This window comes from Gymnodraco acuticeps, unplaced genomic scaffold, assembly GCF_902827175.1.
Source record: "Gymnodraco acuticeps unplaced genomic scaffold, fGymAcu1.1, whole genome shotgun sequence".
Classification (NCBI taxonomy): domain Eukaryota; kingdom Metazoa; phylum Chordata; class Actinopteri; order Perciformes; family Bathydraconidae; genus Gymnodraco; species Gymnodraco acuticeps.
The window spans coordinates 2,528,693-2,551,683 of record NW_022991216.1 but is presented as its reverse complement, the minus strand read 5'-3'; the positions used below and the strand labels follow the sequence as shown (position 1 = coordinate 2,551,683).

The window sequence follows — 22,991 nt, the reverse complement described above, 5'->3', positions numbered from 1 at the left end:
TAAAAACATTATAACACATAATGAGACGTTATGCAGTGAGGAGGTTTCACCGATGACAGGTAGCTCTGATGAGATTGTACCACTGCCTTTCTCTGTACACAGGGGACCAGTGAGGTAAGCAGTCACCAGAATGAATGCATGACCCTATAGGTTACTGGATGTTGCACACAGCATCGATAGAAAAACAAGCGATGACACGCAAATAGTTGTTTCCCATGTTTTGATGCGGACTACGTCACACCAGCAATGAACCTCTCCAGAGTCTACTAGCGAGCGACCCGAGACCACCTCTTTTAGGCGGAGCAGAGGTATCGGACTGCTTCCACACCAATCCAACGAACCGCATCAAGGGGTTAACGCTACAGGGTCCGATTCAATAGTACTAACCAAGCAGGTGTGAACGTGACCTAAGACTATGGTGCCTTAAGGTTTGAACAGAAAGGCTAGCGCTTGTTCCTTATAAATATAAAACATCTCTTTTAGAGAGACTACCAGTGGGAGACCATAACTGAAGGCAGTAATCAGTATTGAATGTATTACAATTCTAATATGTAGTATAACGTAGAGCACTTTGAACATTTGGAAAGGCGCTAAATAAATAACATGAATTGTAATTATGGCTGTTGTGATGCGGGACAGCTTGTCTGGTGGCAGTAAAGCTTGCATCAGCACACTATCGTTGCTGTTGGGCAGAAACCTTGTGTCTCCATATTTAAACTATGTTTTTTATATTTGTAAATGTACTAATTCGTCATAGTGTTGTACAAAAGTAGTTCAAATAGATCTACAAGCTCCCAATGTCAAGAGCTTGTCGATTGGCTATTTCACAATTTTTAAATGTTAAAAATTATAAAAGGAACAATTTTGGACATACACGGTTTCCACCCGACGGTGACGATGTACAGTAGTAGTCACTGTCAGTTAAGAAGTTACATGTTTGTTTTATATCTTTTTCAATTTGCCGCAGATCTGCATGGTCCAAACTTGTCGCATTTTTCATTCACTCGGGTGAAGGGTTTCTGAGTGGTTTTGTGTCTGCTTAGGGGTCAATATAAACCATACTTTACACAGGTCTCTGAATTTATCAAAACTTTGGCGTGGTGCATATCTCTCACACCATGCATACTGTGTGCAGTCTTCTGAGTCCGCTGGTGTGGTACACTGATTTACATTACTGATGCTCATCCGGCAATTCTAGGTGGCTGTCACTGTTTGTTACATTAACCTGGGTTCTGTTTAGATTGAACCTGCTGTGCCACCTACAAGTCCTGATGTCCAACCAACTGCCACAACTCCACCCTCCATGGAGGACCAAACGGCACCTGTCGTACCAGCGATGATACCTCAAACACTACATATAATTCCACAATTTGTAAGCTCCACTTTTTAAGACTTGGGTTTCACTTTTTTCTTTAATCAACACTAAAGAGTAATAAACGATATCTGTGATGTTGTCCCTTCTTGCAATTTTCTCAGGATATCCGCCAGATTCTCACAGGCTCAACTGAAGGCAAGCTGATCCTGGGGAGCCTTGATGAGGATGTGATCATCCCTTCGCAAAGAAAGTGCCTTGTCCGTATTTTGGTGTCTCACCTCATGGAGAAGTTTGGAGAGAGGTAATTAAAAATAGTGGGTTTTTTTTCTTGTTTTTAGTGAATGTTATGTTAGTTTGAAAAAGGTATATGAATCTTCTTTCAGGGGAAAAGAATAAGACGGGACACTACTTTCAAGTCTGACCTTTACCTAGACCACCAACATAAACATGCACAACACATGTACCAAAACACACGTTCAGTAGTGTTTTTAATTTATTAGGATGCCTATTAGCTGCAGAATATGCTACAGCCATTATACTGGGGTGCAACACATGTTTTAGAAATACTTAAGATCTAATTTGACTCTGCTGGTAATTTAGTTTTTCTGTGTTTGCAGTCCTACCAGTGAGACAAAAAAGGCCTTGGCTGCAGCTTTGATTCATGGGTTTCCCTCCTTGAAGGACGAGTCGGACTCAAGCAGTGGCTTCGTAAGTAATTAACATTTTATTGAGGAATTGATGCTAAAACAGTCAGTTGAACACAATATAACTCATCTCCCAGCACCAGAGTACTGGACTTCTGTGCTGTTTGATGCCCGGTGTTGTCAGACAGACATACAGACAAACCCTGTTCTAGATGGCTCAGCCACATGTTGTCGCCACGCTATCAAAATGTGCCTTCACCAAAGACTTTCATTTCTTGACAGGGATACTGGTTCACCCCAGGACGGAACCGCCGCCCAGCCACTGGATTCCTCGAAGAGAGGCTTCGGAACGTCAGAAAGAGGATGAGAAAACCGGCCAGGTCACAGAGCACGCAGCAGACACCACCACAAAGTAGTGAAGCTGGCACTCGTAGGACATTCATACCAGGTAATCGTTGGAACTGAATAATTTGTTTAAGCAATACAGACATATAATTTGAGATTGTTAATATCCTTATGTGTACTTTTATAGAATGTACCATATCGGAAGAAAGAGCCATACAGTGTAAAGAATGGCTGAAACACAATTCGCAGCCCCTCAACCAGGTGGAGCAATATATGCAGGATACAGCAGTGTACAGGTCAGTAGGAATGCACTGAGGACACTAGCTGCAGCACTCATTCAATGTCATTTTGCCTATGCATGCACCTCATGGTACTGTAGCACCTCAAGTCATTCAAATCTGAACTACAGACTTCTCAAAACAAACTACTACTAGACCTCTCACACCTATGACCTAACCCCTGCTCATTATGATGCTATAGTGGGATGGCTCAGGGGAGGACAGAGTACAGCAACTTGCAATGGGCCTGGTTTTCAAGGGACCAGTGCCATGTACCTGTCAAAATAAAAGGGCACAACACCAGTGGGAGCTCCATTACTCTCTTCCCCCCCCCCCCCCCCCCATAATCGGCACAAACATGGGGATGAATGCATTTTACTATTATGCTACCAAAATGTGGAACACCCTACCACCAGCCATCAAGAAAGTGCAACTCCTTACCCTCCAAAACTGCCATACAAGAGCACCTGTCTGCAACTGCCCTCAGGGCTTTTTGTGATATCCTTTTAACATTCTTGTACTGCTGTACTTTCTGCAAACTATCAAACAGGGCCAAGTCTTTAAGGGAAAACGGGTGGGACATTCAAGGGATCCGCCAAGAGTTCCCACATCTATTCACTCCAGGCATGGTAAGTTAGGAAGGAGTATATGTTTACATATGATGTGGATGCATTGTTTATAACAATCTTTTATCAGTATGTCAGCTGCCACATTGAATTTTCTTTTTCAATTTTTCATTTAGATTGCACAGGACTTTCAGATCCTACATGGAGAGGCTGCGCCTAAGCTCTTCGAAACCTGGCTACCTTTGTTTAAAGACAAGATCCTGCACCTGGCGAGACGGGAAGGGAAACTTATCTCGTCGCTTGATGGATTAACACCCGGTAATACATTGTTATATTGTACAGCAGACTTTATTTTGCTACTAAATGACCAATTCACAGATATGCCATGCCACATATTGATACCTATAAAATTGTCTTCCTACAGATTGTTTGGGGGAACTTGCTCTGAGCCAGTTACCAACACTGCTTCCACCAACTGTCTACAGGGTTGGCCGAAAAGTGTTCCGGTACACTATCGAGGAGTCTAAGTTGGCCTTCATTGATCATAAGCCTGTAAGTCCCTCTGCATATCTAAAGGGAAATGTTATTCTTTTAATCACTTGAACCCAGCATCCATATTCTTGGGGGGGTGGCGGGGACATTAGCCAAACATGGCAGCTAGATCGGCTATTTTTGGCGAAGAGATTTGGTGAAGATGGAAAACAGTGGTCTAAAGTACAGAGCCAACCCAGGTCCAGTTTAAGTGGTTAAGAATGTGCCTGACTGCCTGTTATTCCTGGGCTCAAGAATAATTCAAAACATTGTTTCTGAATATGCATTGTATCAGCCACTGCCAAATCTTGCTTACTCTTTGCTTTTGCACCATCTTTTACTTTGTTTAATTTATCTTGTCTTTTGTTCTTTATTTCTTTCTCAGGTTGGAACAAACTTGGTGGAGTACCTCCATGAGGCGAAGGTGTCAAGACCTTACCCATATGTCCTGTCCCTGGGAAACGATATTTGGCACACCTCTCAGGCGTTCGTTATTCTTGATGGGGAGGCGTTGGAACAAAACACATTGCTTCAGGCAGTAGATGTCTGTTTCAAGGTATTCTATATCTTTGACATCGACTACACAAAGCAGTGTGAAGCTGTATGGAAATTCCTCCAAAATGCAGTGTACGAAATCAAGGGAGGAGAGGAGTCAAAACCTGCTACGTCCTTGCGTGCAGCAATACTTGCTTGCAAGTAGACTTGTGGTCTTGATCCTTTTATTTTCTTCTGCTGGTCCTCCTGTTCTATTCTCTCTCTTCTGCTGCTTGGCTCAGAGTAGGGTTCTATCTGGTTAAATTAAATATTGCTGGATTTGTGAAGTGTGTGTGTGTTATGTTCAAAATACTACCTAATGCTCAAAGTATTTTATGAGCAAGTTGTGTGCTAAAAAAAGAGCTAAATGGTGGAAGCATAAATTGTTAAAATGTTTATTTGCACATCTTAGTTTCCTGTAGTTCGGATCACCTAAAGGAGCAGTACATTGTTGTGATCATGTTGGAGGATTTTCTTTGTAACGTTTACATAGCCAGTATATGAACCAGTCATTTCTGAAAAAACGTATGTTGCTATTAGTGGTTCTCAAACCAGAGCTTGTAGATCTGCTAATGTGTGTTGTTTACAGGCTGTACTGTACATGCATAAATGTTAAGTTTTGTTTAAAGAAAGTTTTGCACTTTATTGTGAACTGAATATGTTTGCACTTTATTGAACTGTCAATTGTTATAACAATAAAATGAATATTTTTCTAAGATTCCAACATTGTTTAAAAACGTTTATTGCATATTATATTATTTGCATGACCAAATATAGGATGCATTTTAAAAGGGTTTGTAATTTAAATGTTTAAGAGACATGGGTATTGCATTAAAAACATGACGATAATAACTTGTAGAATTAACCCATCGCAGCTATTATGACCCAGCATTTGGGTGTAATATTTAACCCAATTCATGGTAGAATTAACCCAGGGCTGTAATTAATTTGACCCAGCATTTGGATTAAATGTATAACCCATCTGCTGGGTTAAAATACGCAACCCATTTCGTTGGGTCAAATTAACTACTGCTGGGTTGGTCCAATATTGATCCTGGCGTTGGGTTAAAAAACGACCCAAATTGGGTTGTTTTTAACCCAGCATTTTTTAGTGTGTATGTAGACAGATTAAACAAAAAACACTTACTGTACAATTTATCACATCCATCCCAGTATTTACAGAAACATCCCAGTACTCCATCGCATGATCATCCCTGTAGTCCAAAGGCACCTTTTAAGCAGCATTTATAGCTAACCACTAAACAAATATGGCAGGAAAAAATGGACTTGACGAGTCAAAATGCTATTTACAAAGTGTCATACCTACTGTACACACACTTGGTGGCAGTAAGCTGATTTTCTAAAAAAGTCTATAGCGCAGTGAAATGTATAAATTGTCATCAGTCTCGCTGAATGACTTCACTGCATGTAGGGGATGGTGATCAAGCAGCTCTCTCACATCAACAGCTGCCAAAACTTGAGTGGGAATCACACTGTATGCAAAGAAATGCCTATCAAACCATTGTGTTTCCCACTTCTGTACAACAAGTTTTATTGTTGGTGTGTGTGATGTTTGGTCTAGTACTAAAATGGACTTTATGAGACCAAATTGGGGCTCCCCATCTGGGTCATAAGACAGGAATACAGTCATGCCTGCTCGATATGCAGTTCCCTTAAAAGGTAACCAAGGCTGGTTCATACAATTCACTGAAAAGGGGAATGCCTGTTAGACCACTTTCGATGTCTTTAACTCCCTCAATGTTGGCCAGAAAGGTAGTGTGCCCTAGACCAACTTCTGTATTGTGGCTCAACACAGTTCCACACAGCAAATTATAGCACTGCGCTATCTGATGGCGAAAGGCCATGGTTTTGCAAATGTTTCGGAAGTTGCATGTTACATGGCTAACCCGTTTAAAAAAGTTGTGTTTCGCTTCGAATCTCATAGCCCAAAACTGAGTCAAGGGTCCGAGCTTTTGAATGGCTCTTGGGTAATGGAGCATGAAGTGGTGTTTTGGCAGCAAATGGTGAAGAGGATAGAGCTGCAGGAAGAGAGAGTGATGCTCTTCAAGGATTTTAGCTAAGTACAGTGTTGCTTCAACAGTAAGAGAAGGAGAGAAGATGAACTCCATACATAACAGTAACAGTAGGAGAAGTTTCCATTCCTTGCTATGCATGGGGACCAGGTCACCTATCATTGTCGGCAGCAACCTAAGTAGGCACCACATTTGAGCTGCTGATTGATGCATGGCGCCTTTAACCTTTTTTAGATCATCCTTACTAATTACAGAAGGTTTAGACCTCAGATGAGCTAAAAAAAGGGCTACCCGGTTGGTCATGTCATCTTGCCCTAGTTCATCCCATTCATCCTCAACTTCCTCATCTCCCTGTACAGGCTCATTTTCAGCAAGCTGTATGTCAACAGGCTGGGCTGGACCTTCAAGGGGATCATCGAGAGTATCACTTTGGTTTTCATGCTCCTTTAATAGGTGTCTTCTATAAGACCTTATAAAAGAAAATGTTCTACCACAACCAGTTTCACTACATTGGAAATATGTTGATGAATGGTTTACATGATGTACTGCACGTAAATGTTGAAAGAGAGTCTTGGCATCCCCTGGAATTTGCCTTTTGCATTTAAAGCAAATATATGCCATCTGCTCACAAATTTGAACAAATCCTCAGAATGAATATGCGTGTGTGGGGGAGGGGTGTAGCCTCTCACATCTGCAGTGATCTAACTATACTTACAAGTCCTCTACATTTTTTGAGGAACTTAAGCCTGGGGCCAGCTTTTGGAATCAATTGGCTGATGGTCCCCTCGTCTAAAAGAAGAAAACTCTCCTCGTCAATTCCCTCGTCTGAAAAACAAAAAACAAGGACATCTATTTAAACCATGGAGAACAGCAAAAAATAAGAGGCTAATTACATGGAAGCTATTGGAATAAAAATGCATTTTCAGTAACATAAAATACAATGCAGTCAATGCCATTTCAAATAATTCCTTTACCTAGCTATACAGACCATCTGCTTGCTGTGAACGTAAAAAAAAACATGTTCTTACCTTTAAATCTATCAATAACGTCTGTCAACTGCCACTGTGTCAACGTGTCACACACAACATCGTCCATTGATCTGAGACAAAAAACACATAAAGAGCTTAATTAAAACAAAACATAAAATGTACATTTGCATGACTTCAACCTCACTTCTGGGGCTAATTTATTCAGTTGATGAGGCTACTAAAACTGACAAATGTCTGCTTCTCCTATTTATTTATTTGTATTACCTGTTGTATTTAGCACACATGAGCCCCACTTACTATGGTTATTAGCATTGTATTTTATCTGCAGACTTATGGTTATATCAAAGCCTTTATTTTTATATAGAGTGATACACTTTTGTGACTGCTAGAAACAGGTCAACCCACAATAGAGCAAGATTAGTTAACCAACTACGGACAGCAGCCACAGGAACTTTTGCAGTCACAAATTGCTGTGAAAAATTGAGAGACCAATGAAAGTTAAGTTACAGAGAACCTGCTTTTTTTTACACCAAACCTTATCAGTCCCCTTATCAGACAGAGAGTGCGACTACCGACACTGGCAGAGCGGCATCCGTCACGTAACATTAACTGCAGAGCGAAAACCACAGTGGCAGTCAGCTCCGCATGGCAGCTAGCTCCGCATGGCAGCTAGCTTGGCAGCTACTTTACGTGACGCAGCCGAATAACGGCACAACATTCCTTTGTAAAAGGGGCTGATATTACTGACATATATAAGCGCCTGGGGTAGCACACTTTCCGTTTAACTTTCCCAGGGTAATGCTACCGTCCTTTAGTTTTCAATCCTGATATCCTATATTTGAACCATCTCCCTAACTGGCAGTTACACAGACTAGCTAGTTAACGACGTTAGCTTTAGCATGTTTGTCGGCTCATTCGGCTTTTTAAGTGAGATAAAAAATAACACTAAATAACAAATTAACTATCAACGTTACCACAATATCGCTCATGGACTAGCAGTTGATGACATTTATTAACAGCTTCACAGTTAGATGACAATGTGTTCTGCTTACCTCCTCCAACTTTCGCCAACGGTCTTTCTTGTCTCAATGATCCTCTCTCGCGATGATGATGGTTAAGTTTACGGTTATGCCCAAATATCGCGAGTGCACACAGGATGCAGGGGAAACCCTTTCCCGCCAGATCGCGGTCAAAATCAAACCATGGCAGAGTTCTCTTAATACATCCATGGAAGTGTCCAAGAGCAGTCAATAATGTAGCATGCCTTATTGTTCAAGCCATGTTTGTTGTTTCACATCTTTACAACCGTGAACATTTAAAAGTAGATTGATTTTTGTCTCTGTTTACATTAGTTGGTATCATAGACTGTGGTTGGTATCCAGTTTATTGGTGGTTATACCGCCACCTTCTGCTCTGGAGTGGGAATCAGATATACCCTAATCCCTTTGTCTCAGTTTATCTCAACATGAATGAATCTAATACATGTGAAATGGTTGCGATTCATGCAAACCAATACCCAATACCATAGGCGGCGCCGGCGCGTGAGGCTCAGGTTTGGAAAGGCTTAATCACTTTTTTTACCTGACGCTGCCCGCCTCCGGCATCTATAGAAAAGAGATCAACTCAGTGTGCAGAGTTTAAATCTCTCAAGTCATATTACAGGATAAAGGAAATACAGTTTAAACTGCCGTATGCAGAGAAGACGCCGACGTGTCGCACTTATCATTCATATTACATCATCAATCAGATCATCGATCATATAATATTATAATATATCATATATTTCCTTATCTGAGTCAGCTTCTCCAGCCATATCTGGCCGTGCAACACTTACAGTGTCACATACTGTATGCAGAAGTATTATTTTAAGCAATACATTATGTTCACGAAACACTCGAGTCAAATGTAATTAAAGTCAGATCTGGTGAGAGAAACCCTGGCTTGATTTACCGAGTTGATAACCAGCGTCGTAGGACCGCTTAGCGAGATCTCGTTTGTTTGTTTGTTACTCAAACATATCCAGGGTATGTTGAACTGGCTTCGTAGTACAGGGCTAGCGGGTGGCTAGCAGCGCTAATGTCAAAGACACAGACATTATACATTAGCCTATATTTGTATTTTACCAGGATGCAGTGACACAAATATTTGGGAAGGCTTAGCCTTCCCTAGCCGCTACAGCACCCGCCGCCCCTGCCCTATACCATATAAATAACCCAGAATGAGTTAAACATTTCATAACCAAATGGTTGGGTAGACAAAAATATTTTGACCCAGTACTTGGGTTGCACAAAAATAACCCAATACCATATTAATAACCCAGAATGGGTTAAACATTTCATAACCCCATGGTTGGGTAGATGAAATAACCCACTGTTTTTTAGAGTGCATGCACCTGAACGTGTGTCGTGCGGGAGCTGTGGCTCGTTCCAGCGGCGTCTGAACCATGCTCTGAGCTAGCCTGTGTTTCGTGAATGAGGCATTTCTTACGGCTTCTTGCGTATGATGATTCGGTTCCAGAGTCGGAGATTGCAATAGACATTTGCAAGGACAGCACCGGCAGGCAAGCAGCAGCAACATGAAACACAGCAGCAGGAACATGAACGCAGCATTTGCAAATTAACGCAGCAATAGCAAGTGAACGCAGCAGGCAAGCAGCAGCGACGTAGAGGTAGCTGCAGCAATAGCAGCAGCAAGCAATGCATGGAGAGAGATCTGGCAGGTTAAATAGAGCGGCATATTAAGGAGACTCTGTTTGGTTGGTTGTAGAGTGGCAAGGGGGCGTTATGTATGAATGCAGCATAAGTGCTCGAGTTGACTGCCTGAACTAGCTCGCAGGCTTCGCCCCATTAAATGTTGCCCTTCCTAGAAGACTGCACCAACTTAATTTGAGTCTGCAGTGGGTAATTGTTCAATTGGAATCACAAGAAAAGCTTAACAAACCACCGATTTCAGGATATTTAATCAAAATATGATGCATGTAAGATATTATTTGAATAAATAAAGTCTAATTTCATGCATGAAAAGAGGGACTATGTTTGCTGGTATACAAATACAAAGGTGTAGGTGTACTGCAATTGAGTATTTTATGTTTACATTGAATTTACCCAATGCTGACATGAAGATACTGTATATATTTTTTGCCAAAGGATCCCAACTGTTAGATTATAAGCTTAGCATTTAGCCGGAATACTCTCCAACTGTTTTTCAGTAAACCATATCTATGTTTTGAATATACATTATGATGTCAGTTTAACATTAAAGGTGGGGTAGGTAATTTTGGAGAAACCAGCTCGAGTGCTCTAGAATTTGAAAATACACAGCCGGAAACAATCTGCCACTTCCTTACAGAGCCCCTCCTCCAACACATACAAACACGCACATGACCAATGAGGGCACGAGATAAGTTTGTGCACAGATGGAAGGCTGACAGGCAGGTAGGCCATCCAGTTATTTTAGCCGGGCCGGCTAAAATGATTGGTCGTGCTTTTTACAGCACTACGGCTTCCACAGATGACTTTTTTCCATGTATTTTTTGTCAAAGCACTTCAGATATTCATTGCTATCGGGATGTTAAGAGCATTCCATGGAATATAACAAAAAGTGTATCTCGAGCCGGTTTCTCAAACTTACCTATACCCCACCTTTAAGTGGAAAATACGAGGGGTTGTTTTCACCACATTTTTAATTTATGTTGCAATAAAAGAAAAACTGCCCACTACTTTGCATGTGGATGAAGTGGATTTTGTGTAAAAGTGCTTCATTAATGAATCATAATGCATCAAGGTCCAACAATAGTGTGCATTAGGGCAATGCATCTTCACTGAGTCGTGCTTTATTAACCAGTATCTTTCATCTGTCTTCTCTTTCATTAGGGATGTGTGGTTCAGAGATGAATTTGACCATTAGCTATGTGTTAGAATTCATGAATATTTACTTTAGCTGGCACCAAATCAAATGAAATATTTTTTCCACTTCATTCAATGCTGTATCTTATTAAGAATGGGCATAGTGTATCATTAATATGTCATGTCGTTAGACAGTAGCCTTTCATCCCACTCTGAAATGAGAGGCTTTAATCGTGCTTTCTATTTATCCTTATTATGCACGTGGTGACTCAACATACAGTGTTTCCGTGTATTCACACTAATCCTCATCTGTTCATTGTACATATGCAACTATTAACATTTTTTTTCTTTTGCAAATAAGTCCTTATTCACTCTGAGACAGTAGTTGTTTGGAATGTGATTATGTGAGAGTAGAACCCATCAATCCGTGGAGATAAGACAGCCGCCCCGGAGCAGTGGATTACAGCCAAATGAGTCAGTCTGTGGTGGAAAACAGCACCAAGTAACTCTGCCCACTACCCGACTACCACTTTGTTCATGACTCCGCTGCCAGCTGAGAGTGAGTCATCTGTTATTGATGCTTGTTTACCCCCAGCCGAAGCTTTGTGGAGAACCACTGGATTGAGATCCTCACATGCATCAGTCACAGTGTGAGCAGCTACACTTGAAACACCTTCACCTCTATCCAACATTTGTCTGCAAACTATTCCAGCAACCCAAAGAATGATGTCAGATTCGGGCCATTTCACACATCGTGATTTACATCCAATGCAAACGTTTTATGGCAATGAGAGGTGGGAAGTAGGAGTGTGAAGGTCGAGGTGCAGCTCCTCTGACTTTCATGCAAGAAAGTCAGAGCAATAGCTTTTCCATTGCCGTAATCATATTTGCCTAACTACCTAAACTATATTGTGACGAGAGGGGTGGAAGTAACACATGACAAATATCTGCATTATTATAACAAAATCAGGGATAATTTTGTACGTGATTGAGTATTATTTTTTTCATTTTATGGTGGTATTCTTGTGTTAGATTTGTGTAAGACAGTGAGAACAAAGGCCACATAAGTCATGATGAAGTGTGTGAGAATAATCAAAAAGAATGGTATATTTTAAATAAAATGTATTTATAGACCCATATCACAGTTCCTCAAGAGGCTTTGAGACATCAACTGTCAGGATTCGGGAAAAGGTAGGACCCAGATGTAGTATAAAAAAGACAAAAAGGTCAAGGAACAAAAGGCGAGCTTTATTTAAAAAAAATGATGACAAAAAAAACATGACATAAAATAATCAGGTAGCACAAGTTAGTATCAAAACAAAAACTGACCGTGACCAACATGGAGGGAGACGGGAAAGACAATGAACCGACAAGGAGCACAGGGGAAGACAAGACTAAATACAAAGAAGGGTAATCACAGGACAAGACACAGCTTGGCAGGGGAGGCAGAAACACAAGGGCAACAGGTGAACACAATCAGACAATCAGACACAGGAGGGAAAACACAGGAAGGAAGACAAAACACAGGAGAGGCTTCTCAATACTCTAATTTCCCCTCCTCGACTCCTATCCTCGAGACTTAAGCTGCGTTTCACTTCGGTTAAATGGATTCCTTGCGTCCCTCACTTGCGTCGTTTCCCTGCGACTAGTCCCTCCCACCAGGGAAGCATGGAGAGACGCAAGGAAACCACGAGAAGCAGGGAAATGAGTTTTAAGAGCAATGGGACGTCCTTTCCTCCGGAGCGTCACGTGAAGCGACGTCCATTTGTGATGACGCCGCATTGCTGATCGTCTGACAGCAGATTGCTTTCTGCACGGACCTCACAGCTGTTCTCACTGTAAACATTGCGTCACGATGAAAGCAGTTACTAAAATAATATCCAGGGAATGCATGCAGAGCTGTCATTGGCTGAGATGAGTCCGGCCGTGCGTCAAGCCTCCACCGTTCCCGGAAATGCAGGAGCCGTGAAGGACCTATCAGTGTATCCTCGGTTATAGCTCCTCCCCGATGCTCGGTTCTCGATGTGCATTTAGAGAAATTAGATGTCCTTCAACATGGCGCGCTGAAATCCATTTCCGGGTCACTACCGGAGGACCAAGGAGTCGAGGAGGGGAAATTATGGTCCTTCTCAGGTCGATTATCTTCATTTCCTCGCTCCTCGGTCCTCGGTATCACCGGAAGTTGATTTGTCTGCGCCATCTTGAGTATCGTCCCATGGCGCTTATTTCTGCCGGGGGACCGACGATCGAGGAGCGAGGAGTGATAATGGAGGAGCGATAACCGAGAAATCACCAGACCATCCTCCGATGAAATCCATGATACTCGCTCCGCCCCCTTACTGTGTATCGCTCACTGATTGGACGATGCAGCGCATGCACTGATCTGATGCTTCTTGACATGAGAGCAGTTTCCCAGCGGAGTGAAGAAAATACATGAAACTCACGAGAGTCACTCCTCAGTCTATACCATGTTTTGTTTCAATTACTGTATCATTTAGTTACAAATATGTGATATGTCTGAACAACAAAGTGTTCAACAATTATTTTATTCATTTATTGGAAACATTTTCATGATCGCATTTTTCGTTTATACATTTTAAGAATGGCGTTTATCTTTTTTGAGAATGAGTTCTTATTTTATTTAATGTATTTGGGTCTACAACAGATGATACAAATGTTTCTGTCAGTAATGTGCACTAACAGTGGCGGGGGTGTGTGTGGAAATAACGGGGACAGAGCTGCTGTCAGACGATCAGCTGCTGTCAGACGATCAGCTGCTGTCAGATGATCAGCTGCTGTCAGACGATCAGCTGCTGTCAGACGATCAGCTGCTGTCAGACGATCAGCTGCTGTCAGACGATCAGCTGTGCGGCGTCATCACAAACGGACATCGCTTCACGTGACGCTCCGGAAGAAAGGACGTCCCATTGCTCTTAAAACTCATTTCCCTGCTTCTCGTGGTTTCCTTGCGTCTCTCCATGCTTCCCTGGTGGGAGGGACTAGTTGCAGGGAAACGACGCAAGTGAGGGACGCAAGGAATCCATTTAATCGACTTGAGAAGGACCATTAGAGTATTGAGAAGCCTCTAGGGAGAACAGAATTGCAAAATAAAACCCATGACAAGACAGACTAAACTAAAATCGTGACATAAAACTAAGATTGTGACATTAACAGCTGCAAGGAAAACAAGTAAGAGAAGGAAGCAAGAAAAATCTATAAAAATAACTACATTATTATTAACTTAGGAAAGTTACAGTTAATTTGTATATCGTGTAAAATAAAATAAAAGAGAACACATGAGGAAATCGGCTAGATGTGTGTTTACATTTTTTTAAATGACTGACAGTGCCACTGGCCCCCTGGTAGTGTGAGCTACTTTAACTAAGTACCCTATTCAAACATTGAATTAATATATAATGCCCTCTATTAAATCTAAATAGGCTGAATTTGGTTAATTTGACTGGTTTCCCCCCAGGATCCCAATTCAGTATTTCTAAAAAGCTCTCGTTAAAAACAGAAACAATGATGTGAAACAAAACATGAAATTCTTATTGACGGACATTCTTGAAAGGTTGTAAAGAACGAATACAAAACCTGGGAGTCATGACAAATATACTAGCTTTAGTTTGCACTGGTGGATAGTCAGATATTTCACTTAAATTAAAGGTCACCATGGCGGCTGGCCAATAGGGGGCGATAGGGCGCCGCCCTCCCTAAACCACAATCAAAAACATTATTATTAATAATAATAATAACTAATAATACAAATGTTCAATAGTTGTGTGTTTAAAATATGGAATACACCCACACATATGTGTAAAATATGATTTTTTTATTATTTGCGCAAAATATATGCTTTTCCACACTGTATGATTGAAGTACTGTGCTGGAGGCGGGTCTCTGTAGCAGGTTAGCCAATTGATGATTCAAGATATGAACGTGTGTCATAAAATGTAGCCAATCAGCGTCCTCAAAACTACTACCGGAGGGACGATTATTGTATCGCCCCAAGTAAGCAACTGCTAAGCAGCTGGACGACGCCAACAGGATTGCGGTGAGGAAACACAATGAGGAACAGGATGATTTTATGCTACTTTAAACTTATACTCAACTACATTTTGGAAGCCAATATTGTACTGGATAAAAAACATGCATATGTTATCCAAAATAATGAAGTTTTGTGGGACTTTTGAGTTGGCTTTGCGTTGGTATGACGAGACTGACTCTTCAGTCAACCCTGGCATTTTCAGGTGATTGGTGGATTTTGTTTCCTGCACACTGTGCTGGAGGAGCACCTGAAGACCGCCACCGTTTTTAAAGGCACGTCAAAGACGTACACCACATTGATTTTAAGAATAAGAATAATTATTAATCGTTTGTTACATTTTCAGCTTTTTGTATTACTGTTGATTATACCGTTGTTCTGTAATATATATATATTTCCATACATATATATATATATAAGTATTGCTAATGCCATTGTTTTTAAGTTTTTGTACATAGTCCTCAGTCTCAAATGCTTAAATTGTTTATGGAGGCATTCAAATGTAAGACAGGTAAATTAACACTGAAAACTCCTGTTTTTTTTGCATTTAGTCATGGGATGTTTGCTGAAATTGATTGCATGTGGCACAGCCCTACCTAGAAAAAATTCCACCAGCCGCCACTGATGGTCACCTATTATGCAAAATCCACTTTTTCACGTCTTTTATACATAAACACGTGTCCCCTCTGTGTAAAGAGATTCTGAACGTTTCAGAATCTCTGATCTGATCAGATTTTGGCCACTTTATGATGTCATAACGATTTTTTGGCTTGTGTAACCATTAGCCAGAAACAGAGGGGATTATGGGATGCTACAATGGGTGATCTGTTTGGTATTTCGAGCCAAACACTTCAGAGACATGTTTTGTATAATCTCAGACCTATAATATATTGATGTAAAACAGTATAATAGGGGACCTTTAAGTAAGTAATACAGTGTAAAAACAGTCCTGTAAAAGTAAAATCCTGCATTCATAATCGTACTTAACCCTCCTGTTGTGTTCTGACCGATTTACTACGTTCATCAATCATAACTTTTTTGTTTTACATTCGATTGCTATATAGGCACATTCACACTGCGGTACTTTTCCCACAAAGGTTCATGTGAACTTAGTTCATGTGAACTCTTTAGTTCGCATGAACTAAGTACAGATCGCGTTCACACTGGAATAAGTCCCTGGGGGTGGATTAGGCAAATGAAGCCGCTGACGTCACTTGTTCTTCTTCTGCTTTGGGCTTACTGGCAGGCCGCAAACCACTTCACGGCGTATACTGCCGCCCAAAGTCCCCGGCCCAAAGTCCCCGGCCGGAAGTCCCCGGAGTTGGGGACTGGCTTCAGTAGAAGCTGCTGGGACTCCCAGCAGCTTCTACTGAAGCCTTCCGAGTAAATCGCCAGAACGCCGACACCTCCTCATCTCCACCACTCCCATGTTTTATTTTGTGTTGCCATAAGTTAGTCTCTCTGTGTTTCTGCGCTGGGCTAATGCTAATGCTAATAATGCTAATGCGAGGATAATAAAATGGCGGCTTCACAAAACTTTTTGGGAGTTTTACGGGGCGTGGTTTGCAATCCACCCAGCCAATCAGAAATATAGTTCTTTTCTCACAAGAGAGCTGCACGAAAGTCCCTGCTCTCTAGCAGCTCTCTGCTCTCTAGCAGGGACTTTCTTGGGGGTAAAAAGGTTCACATGAACTAATTTTAGTACCGGCTCTTTTTGGTGTGAACGCGATAAAAGAGTTCACATGAACTAAGTTCACATGAACCTTTGTGGGAAAAATACCGCAGTGTGAATGCGCCTATTAAGGCTTTATGATATCCTTCACAGTAGACATTTGAACATAATACAATTGCTGATCACCACTTTCATTGCATTTTTGATGATTTAGTCAACTTTGTAACACCCATCTTTTCATGGGGCCCCTGCGCACACACACACACACACACACACACACACACACACACACACACACACACACACACACACACACACACACACACACACACACACACACACACACACACACACACACACACACACACACACACACACACACACACACACACACACACACAGAACAATTTGATACATTTCCCACATGTGCCCATCCCCCAACATGGATCACACGCAATACATGTTCAGTGTCTATTCTTTGTATATTTACTACAGTTGTTCATATATACCAGTAGTCTGATACAATATTTACAGTTTGAAAGGGTGTTAAATGAAATTTGGTGATGATTAATGGTTTTTGTGTTAATGTAATAGCAGTTAAAACAGGACCGGTGAAATTTGACCACGGACACCAAGGGAGGGAAAACAAACACAACAGGATGGTTAAGTAAAAGCACAAATGTATTGGCATCAAAATAAACGTAAAGTTCCAATGCACAAGTACTTATTTATTTTTGCTTAATGTCCCATATCAGAATAATATATATTAAATTACTGGATTATATATATTTTTTACCATGAATGTGTCCATCACAGAGCTGTGTTTAATGTAGTTCCACTTTGATTAGCTCTAGTAAAATTAGAACTACTTCAAACACCTTCATATACAACTGTCCTATATCATAATTTATTCATCACTTTATTTATATATTTTTATTTTAAAAAGTAACATTTAAAACAAATGTTGTCAAATGAATGTAGTGGAGTAAAAAGTACAATATTGGCTTCCAAAATGTAGTTGAGTAGAAGTGTAATGTAGCGTAAAATCAAAATAAATAAATAATAAAAGTACAAGTACCCCAACATCGTACTTTTACTTACATACACGGCTGGTGCTTTGAAGACACCCCTCTCGGATGATACATGGTAATGCCGCGCCCGGTCAGCACCAGGTCAGCACGCTTGGTGACACAAATCAAACACACCCACACTTTGCGTGGCAGGTGAACACTGTGCTTAGCTAACATGCTAAATGCTAGTGATGGCAAGATGAAGCCTTATGAAGCTTTGAAGCTTTCCAGCCAATTGGTTCGCAAAAGGGTTCATCTCATGAGGCTTCATCATGGGCTTCATTTGAACACAAACCCCCTGTTGGTCAAAGTGTGTAAAACAGGCAGATTGGACATCTCAACAGTGTGCTCTATCTCATACCGAGTTCCCAATGAGTAAAGCCTTAGAATAACTCTAAACAACCAACATAAAATCATATTTTCATGTTAACAATATTGTTTTTATTCCAGTTGAATGATTGTGATTGAAAAGCCTAAGGAGGCTGGTAAACATTGCAAAGAGGGATTTGTATTCCTTACTAATATTCATAAACGTAACCATGTTGTAGCCTGAGAAAGGCTAAACCATATAAAAGAATACATTTATTAACTACATTATCTCATTTAGCTGTAGCTTTTATAAACAACAAAAAAGACGTATTGACGAGTCATTGAACCAGGAACCCTGCGATCGTGAGTCAACTGCTTTCCAGCTGAGCCACAGCACACACGCTAAATCTCCCTGAAAACACTGTAACATATTTATTCCTGTATTTATTCATTCATGTTTTTTTTCCTACATTTATTTATGCTTGTATCTATTTATACTTATGACATGTTCCGACCACTGAGGTTTTGAGCTCTTTTAATTCCATCGTGTCACCGGGCCCGGGTACAGGAGGGGTAATATCGTTCTTATTATACATCCATGGGTATTATGAGCGTTGTGGTTCAACGGTTCAACCGATCTGAATCGCTTCCTGAAGCAGTCACGTGGTATCGACAGGCAGCGAGGCTTCGTTTGTCATCGATGACGTCACTGGCCCAAAATGATACAAGCCTCGATACATGCTTCACAAAAAGCTTCGGGGATTACTCGACACACGCTCCGAAGCCTCGGCGCAATACGTAACATCACTACTAAATGCTAACAACATTTTAGTGGATCCTCCAGTGGGGATTTCGGCTGTCGCTGAGGAATTTTTACAATCAATGTGTGGACTTTCTGTAGTTTATCGTTATATTCCGCTTTCAGAATGACCTAGCAAAAAAGTTAAACCTGAAGCCGATTGAGGAGGACTTCACAGGAAGATGCTCAGGTGAGTGCAACAACACACTTTTTGAATAAAAAAAAACTAGAATCGCCTGTGTATGCTACTCTGTGTGCAACAACTTTGAAACTCTCTTTTTGCATTAATGTGTGTGTATATTTACATTTGTTTTTCTGCTTCAGATAGGCTACTGATGTTTACTCAAACATAATTGGCTAGTGCATGTTGTTGTACCCGCCGTGGTGTCTAGCTATTTATTATTATACATTTCCCAAATTTCTGCTTTGGTTAACTGAGAAATGTTGCTGTCTTTATAGAGATGTAGGCTATTGCTGGTTTGGGTAAAAGGCTTCATGTTGCTGATGTTGTTTCTCTACCGTAGCCTTAATGCCTACGGCAGGGGTGCCCAACCAGTCGATCGCGATCGACCGGTCGATCGCGGGGAGATTCCCAGTCGATCGCGAGATGTGTCTAAAAATAGAACAACAATATTCAGTTTTATCGTTAACGTCCTATAACATAATCTTCCTGTGCCAGAACAATGCACTTGAACGCATCAAAGCTTTGTGATTGGCCAGCGTGACCTCATGTGTGGGGGCGTGGCTGGTGGGCAGTGCACTAGTTCGCTGACATTGTCCGTGTCAACAGGAGTGACAGTCCGCACACACACAAGACCGCAATTATGGCAGAAGCAAAAAACCCCAAAATATATCATTTTCACTCCGAGTGGCAGGATGATTATTTTTGTATCTATTCCAATTCAAAGTCCATCTGTCTCTCATCTGCAATGCGAGCGTGGCTTTATCGAAGAAGGGTAATTTAGGAGCGGCATTTCAAAACAGTGCACAAACGCGACGAGACGGAATTCCCTCCTAATAGACCTATCGCTAAACCACGCCCCAAATAGAATTTGTCCAATCATATCACAGCGAAAATCCCTCCTGACAGAAAACTCGGACATCACCTGAAAAGCCAAACCAAAACCAGACGTCTGTGATCGAAACCACTGTGAAGAGTTCAGTTTCTATGTTTATTATCTAGCTAATATCTGATGGTGAAACGCTGTGCGTGGGGTACCTGTAATTTCGGACACCAGGTACCCTGAAAGACTGGATGGAGGAGTATATTTCGTACCTTTTCCGAAGCCCAAAAGAAAACTCGAGAAATGCAAGCGGTGGATTATGCTGTGTCGTCAACCACATCACAACTGAATGTGAAGACAATTATCAAGGACACTTATGTTTGCTCAAAGGTAAGGTCAATTCATAAAGACATCATATTTGACGGTATGTATTAGAAACGTAGACCAAACTATTAGTTTGCTAACGATTGACTTTGACTGCCAACTAGCTAGCGTATATCCACGTTAGCTGCCAACTTGTTAGCCAGCTAACTAGCTACAGTGTTATCAACATCAACGTTTGCTGTCTGACTTTTCGTCCTCGCTAGTTAGCTGGTGTTTTTAGCTAACTTTTGCTAACTGTCTTTTCACCTCAAAGCACTTCAGAGATGGGAAGCCAACTCTGGAATATCAGATCTCATCCGGGCTCTCGTGTGTGCTGCTCCGAAAAGACACAGACCCTCACCCAAAAGAAGGTAACGCTACAGTCAGCCAGGTGCATAACAGTGAAAATGATGACCAACAAGGACAGTTATAGTTATAGATTTAATGTAGTGACCACCACTGCTAACATTCAACATCATATTATCATTTCAATGGTTACACAACAGTCACCACTACACACGACAGGCAACAAGATTAGATATTTTATATAAAGAAATACATGGCTACCTTTTTACTCTTGCTTTTAACTGTTAACTTTCATCTGCTGTTGCTTTTATTAGCTCTTGCTTCTATTTTAATGTTATTTTAACTTGAACTCCCCCCGCGGCCATTGTCAAGAGTCATTCACGGTCGGCTTTGTTTGTCCGAGTTTTCAAAGGGGGCGTGGCTTAGCGATAGGTCTATTCTGCCCTACGCTCCAAAAGGGGAGGGGCCTGAAAGGACAGCTAAATGCACAGCAGTCCATTTTCACCAGGCCCAACAACAAGAGCAATGCTGCTACCAGAGCATCTTATCGTGTCAGTCACGTTCTTGAGAAACACATGAAGTCTTTCAAAGACGGCGAAGTTGTGAAAGAAGCTTTCCTGGAGGCTGTCGACGCGCTTTTGTGGGACAGTAAAAATAACAGTAGCATTTCAACAGGTTTTTGATATAATAAAAACTCAAGTTAGATACCGTTATTAATCAGCTGTAAGTTTTAGTTTGTTTGAACTTATTCATTATAATTATTGTACAAAATGGTATAAGAATGCAAACTTAAATTGATTATAGTCTATTATCAATTCATGTTGCTTGCATCCTATTTTAAAGGCATTTATTTTTATAATCTACTAAAATGCAACAAAAAAAGGGTTTGATTCTATTAATTTTGTCTTTTTTATTGCACTTTGGCAGCAGATTCCTGTGTAGCTTCAGATCTGAGTTGTCTTATTAGTAAGCCTAATTTTAATGGCAAAGAAAGGGTTCAGAGTATTTTCTTTTCCCCTGTGTTATATGTGGCAGCACTGTTCAATGTTTCTTGAAAACATTACCCACTGTAGTATGTGACGTGTCGTGTGAATAAACTCAAACTCTGTATCAACAACATTGTTGTGTAACTTCAGTTAAATACTTGTATGTAGATTAGGAAGAGGTAAGATAAAGCATCTGCAGTATTTTATGAAGTATTAATCGTACAAAGGTCAGTTTTATACAAGTAGAAGTGTGTATTTACCTGGTAGTAGGCTGTCAGTAATGGCTATGCCTCTCTATTTGGACTGGTAGATCTCGGCAGACTGGCAACTTTAAAAGTAGCTCTCGGTTCAAAAAAGGTTGGGCACCCCTGGCCTACGCTATATTTACATACACTGTGGTGTAATGTACTTTGGTAAGTTGGTAACATGGCTGAAACGGAGGGATATGAGGCATGACTGATAGTGTGTTTAACAAACTAAAACTAGCTTTATTAAATGTCAGGTCTTTGGCAGGAAAAACATTTTTAATCAATGATTTTATCACTGAGCACAATCTCGATTTTATGTTTTTAACAGAAACTTGGATTGAACAAAATAACAGTGCAGCTGTTCTTATCGAATCAACCCCTCCCAACTTTAGTTTTATGAGTCAGGAAAGAATGCATAAGAAAGGGGGTGGAGTTGCTATTCTGTTCAATGATTCCCTTCAATGCAGGAAGACATCTTATGGGAACTTTGATTATTTTGAATATGTGGCCCTTCAGCTGAAATGCTCCTCTCGAGCTCTGTTCCTAAATATCTATAGACCACCCAAATACTGTGCAAGCTTTTTTGATGACTTTACTGAACTGCTGTCTATAGTGTGTATTGACTTTGACCGTCTAGTCATTGTTGGTGATTTTAACATCCATGTTGACAACCCCCAGGACAGAGGGGCAAAATAACTGTTTTGTGTTCTTGATAGCTATGGACCAGGCGCGCCGGATTCATTTTAGAAGTGGGGGGGGCAAAAAAGTGCGTGTGTATGGCCCAATCCCAAATCACGCCCTACACCGTCCCTACCCCTACACACTCCCCTTCCGTGACGGAGTGAACTCCGTGGAGTAACACATGAGGCTCCTTCTGTCAGATGGAGTAAACACAGCAGCAAGCTTTGGGACGGCCTCCCCTCTCTCCGGCAGAAACAGGAAAATCCGTAACTGTATGTAACAACGGTTTTCAAATCAGTATCTCTTTGACAACAAAATGTAAATGAATAACTCAAATAAAACTCCAAACATCTTTCATTGTGTTACTTTTTTGTAAAGCTCTTTTAGTTTTAAACCTGATGTTTATAAGCTTCTTAGTTTTTGCAATA

General features: G+C 41.0%; 2 protein-coding genes and 1 long non-coding RNA gene across 3 annotated transcripts; 2 read left to right on the top strand and 1 right to left on the bottom strand.

Moving 5' to 3' along the window:
• The first annotated feature begins 681 nt into the window (after positions 1-681).
• LOC117561395 lies at positions 682-4,937 on the top strand. Its single transcript, XM_034238777.1, has 10 exons — positions 682-1,151; positions 1,241-1,372; positions 1,477-1,616; positions 1,933-2,023; positions 2,242-2,407; positions 2,492-2,600; positions 3,133-3,211; positions 3,325-3,466; positions 3,573-3,700; positions 4,065-4,937. The coding sequence occupies exons 1-10, from the start codon at positions 1,119-1,121 to the stop codon at positions 4,377-4,379; spliced, it is 1,335 nt and encodes a 444-aa protein (XP_034094668.1). The 5' UTR covers positions 682-1,118; the 3' UTR covers positions 4,380-4,937.
• Positions 4,938-5,886: 949 nt separating this feature from the next.
• LOC117561531 lies at positions 5,887-8,896 on the bottom strand. Its single transcript, XM_034239021.1, has 2 exons — positions 7,275-8,896; positions 5,887-7,071 (listed from the first exon to the last, which is right to left on the bottom strand). The coding sequence occupies exon 2, from the start codon at positions 6,865-6,867 to the stop codon at positions 5,887-5,889; it is 981 nt and encodes a 326-aa protein (XP_034094912.1). The 5' UTR covers positions 6,868-7,071; positions 7,275-8,896.
• Positions 8,897-20,040: 11,144 nt separating this feature from the next.
• Positions 20,041-22,639, top strand: LOC117561534. The gene is made up of 3 exons (XR_004571387.1): positions 20,041-20,369; positions 20,617-20,713; positions 22,599-22,639. It is a non-coding gene; the product is annotated as an uncharacterized LOC117561534 (long non-coding RNA).
• The last annotated feature ends 352 nt before the right edge of the window (positions 22,640-22,991 follow it).

What these genes read in the sequence shown, in the direction of transcription:
- LOC117561395 (XM_034238777.1), top strand. Translation starts at nt 1,119, where the DNA reads ATGCATACTGTGTGCAGTCTTCTGAGTCCGCTG. An exon ending in ATGGAGAAGTTTGGAGAGAG is followed by an intron (nt 1,617 to 1,932) that starts GTAATTAAAAAT and finishes CTGTGTTTGCAG; the next exon opens with TCCTACCAGTGAGACAAAAA. An exon ending in TCGTAGGACATTCATACCAG is followed by an intron (nt 2,408 to 2,491) that starts GTAATCGTTGGA and finishes GTACTTTTATAG; the next exon opens with AATGTACCATATCGGAAGAA.
- LOC117561531 (XM_034239021.1), bottom strand. Translation starts at nt 6,867, where the DNA reads ATGGCATATATTTGCTTTAAATGCAAAAGGCAAATTCCAGGGGATGCC.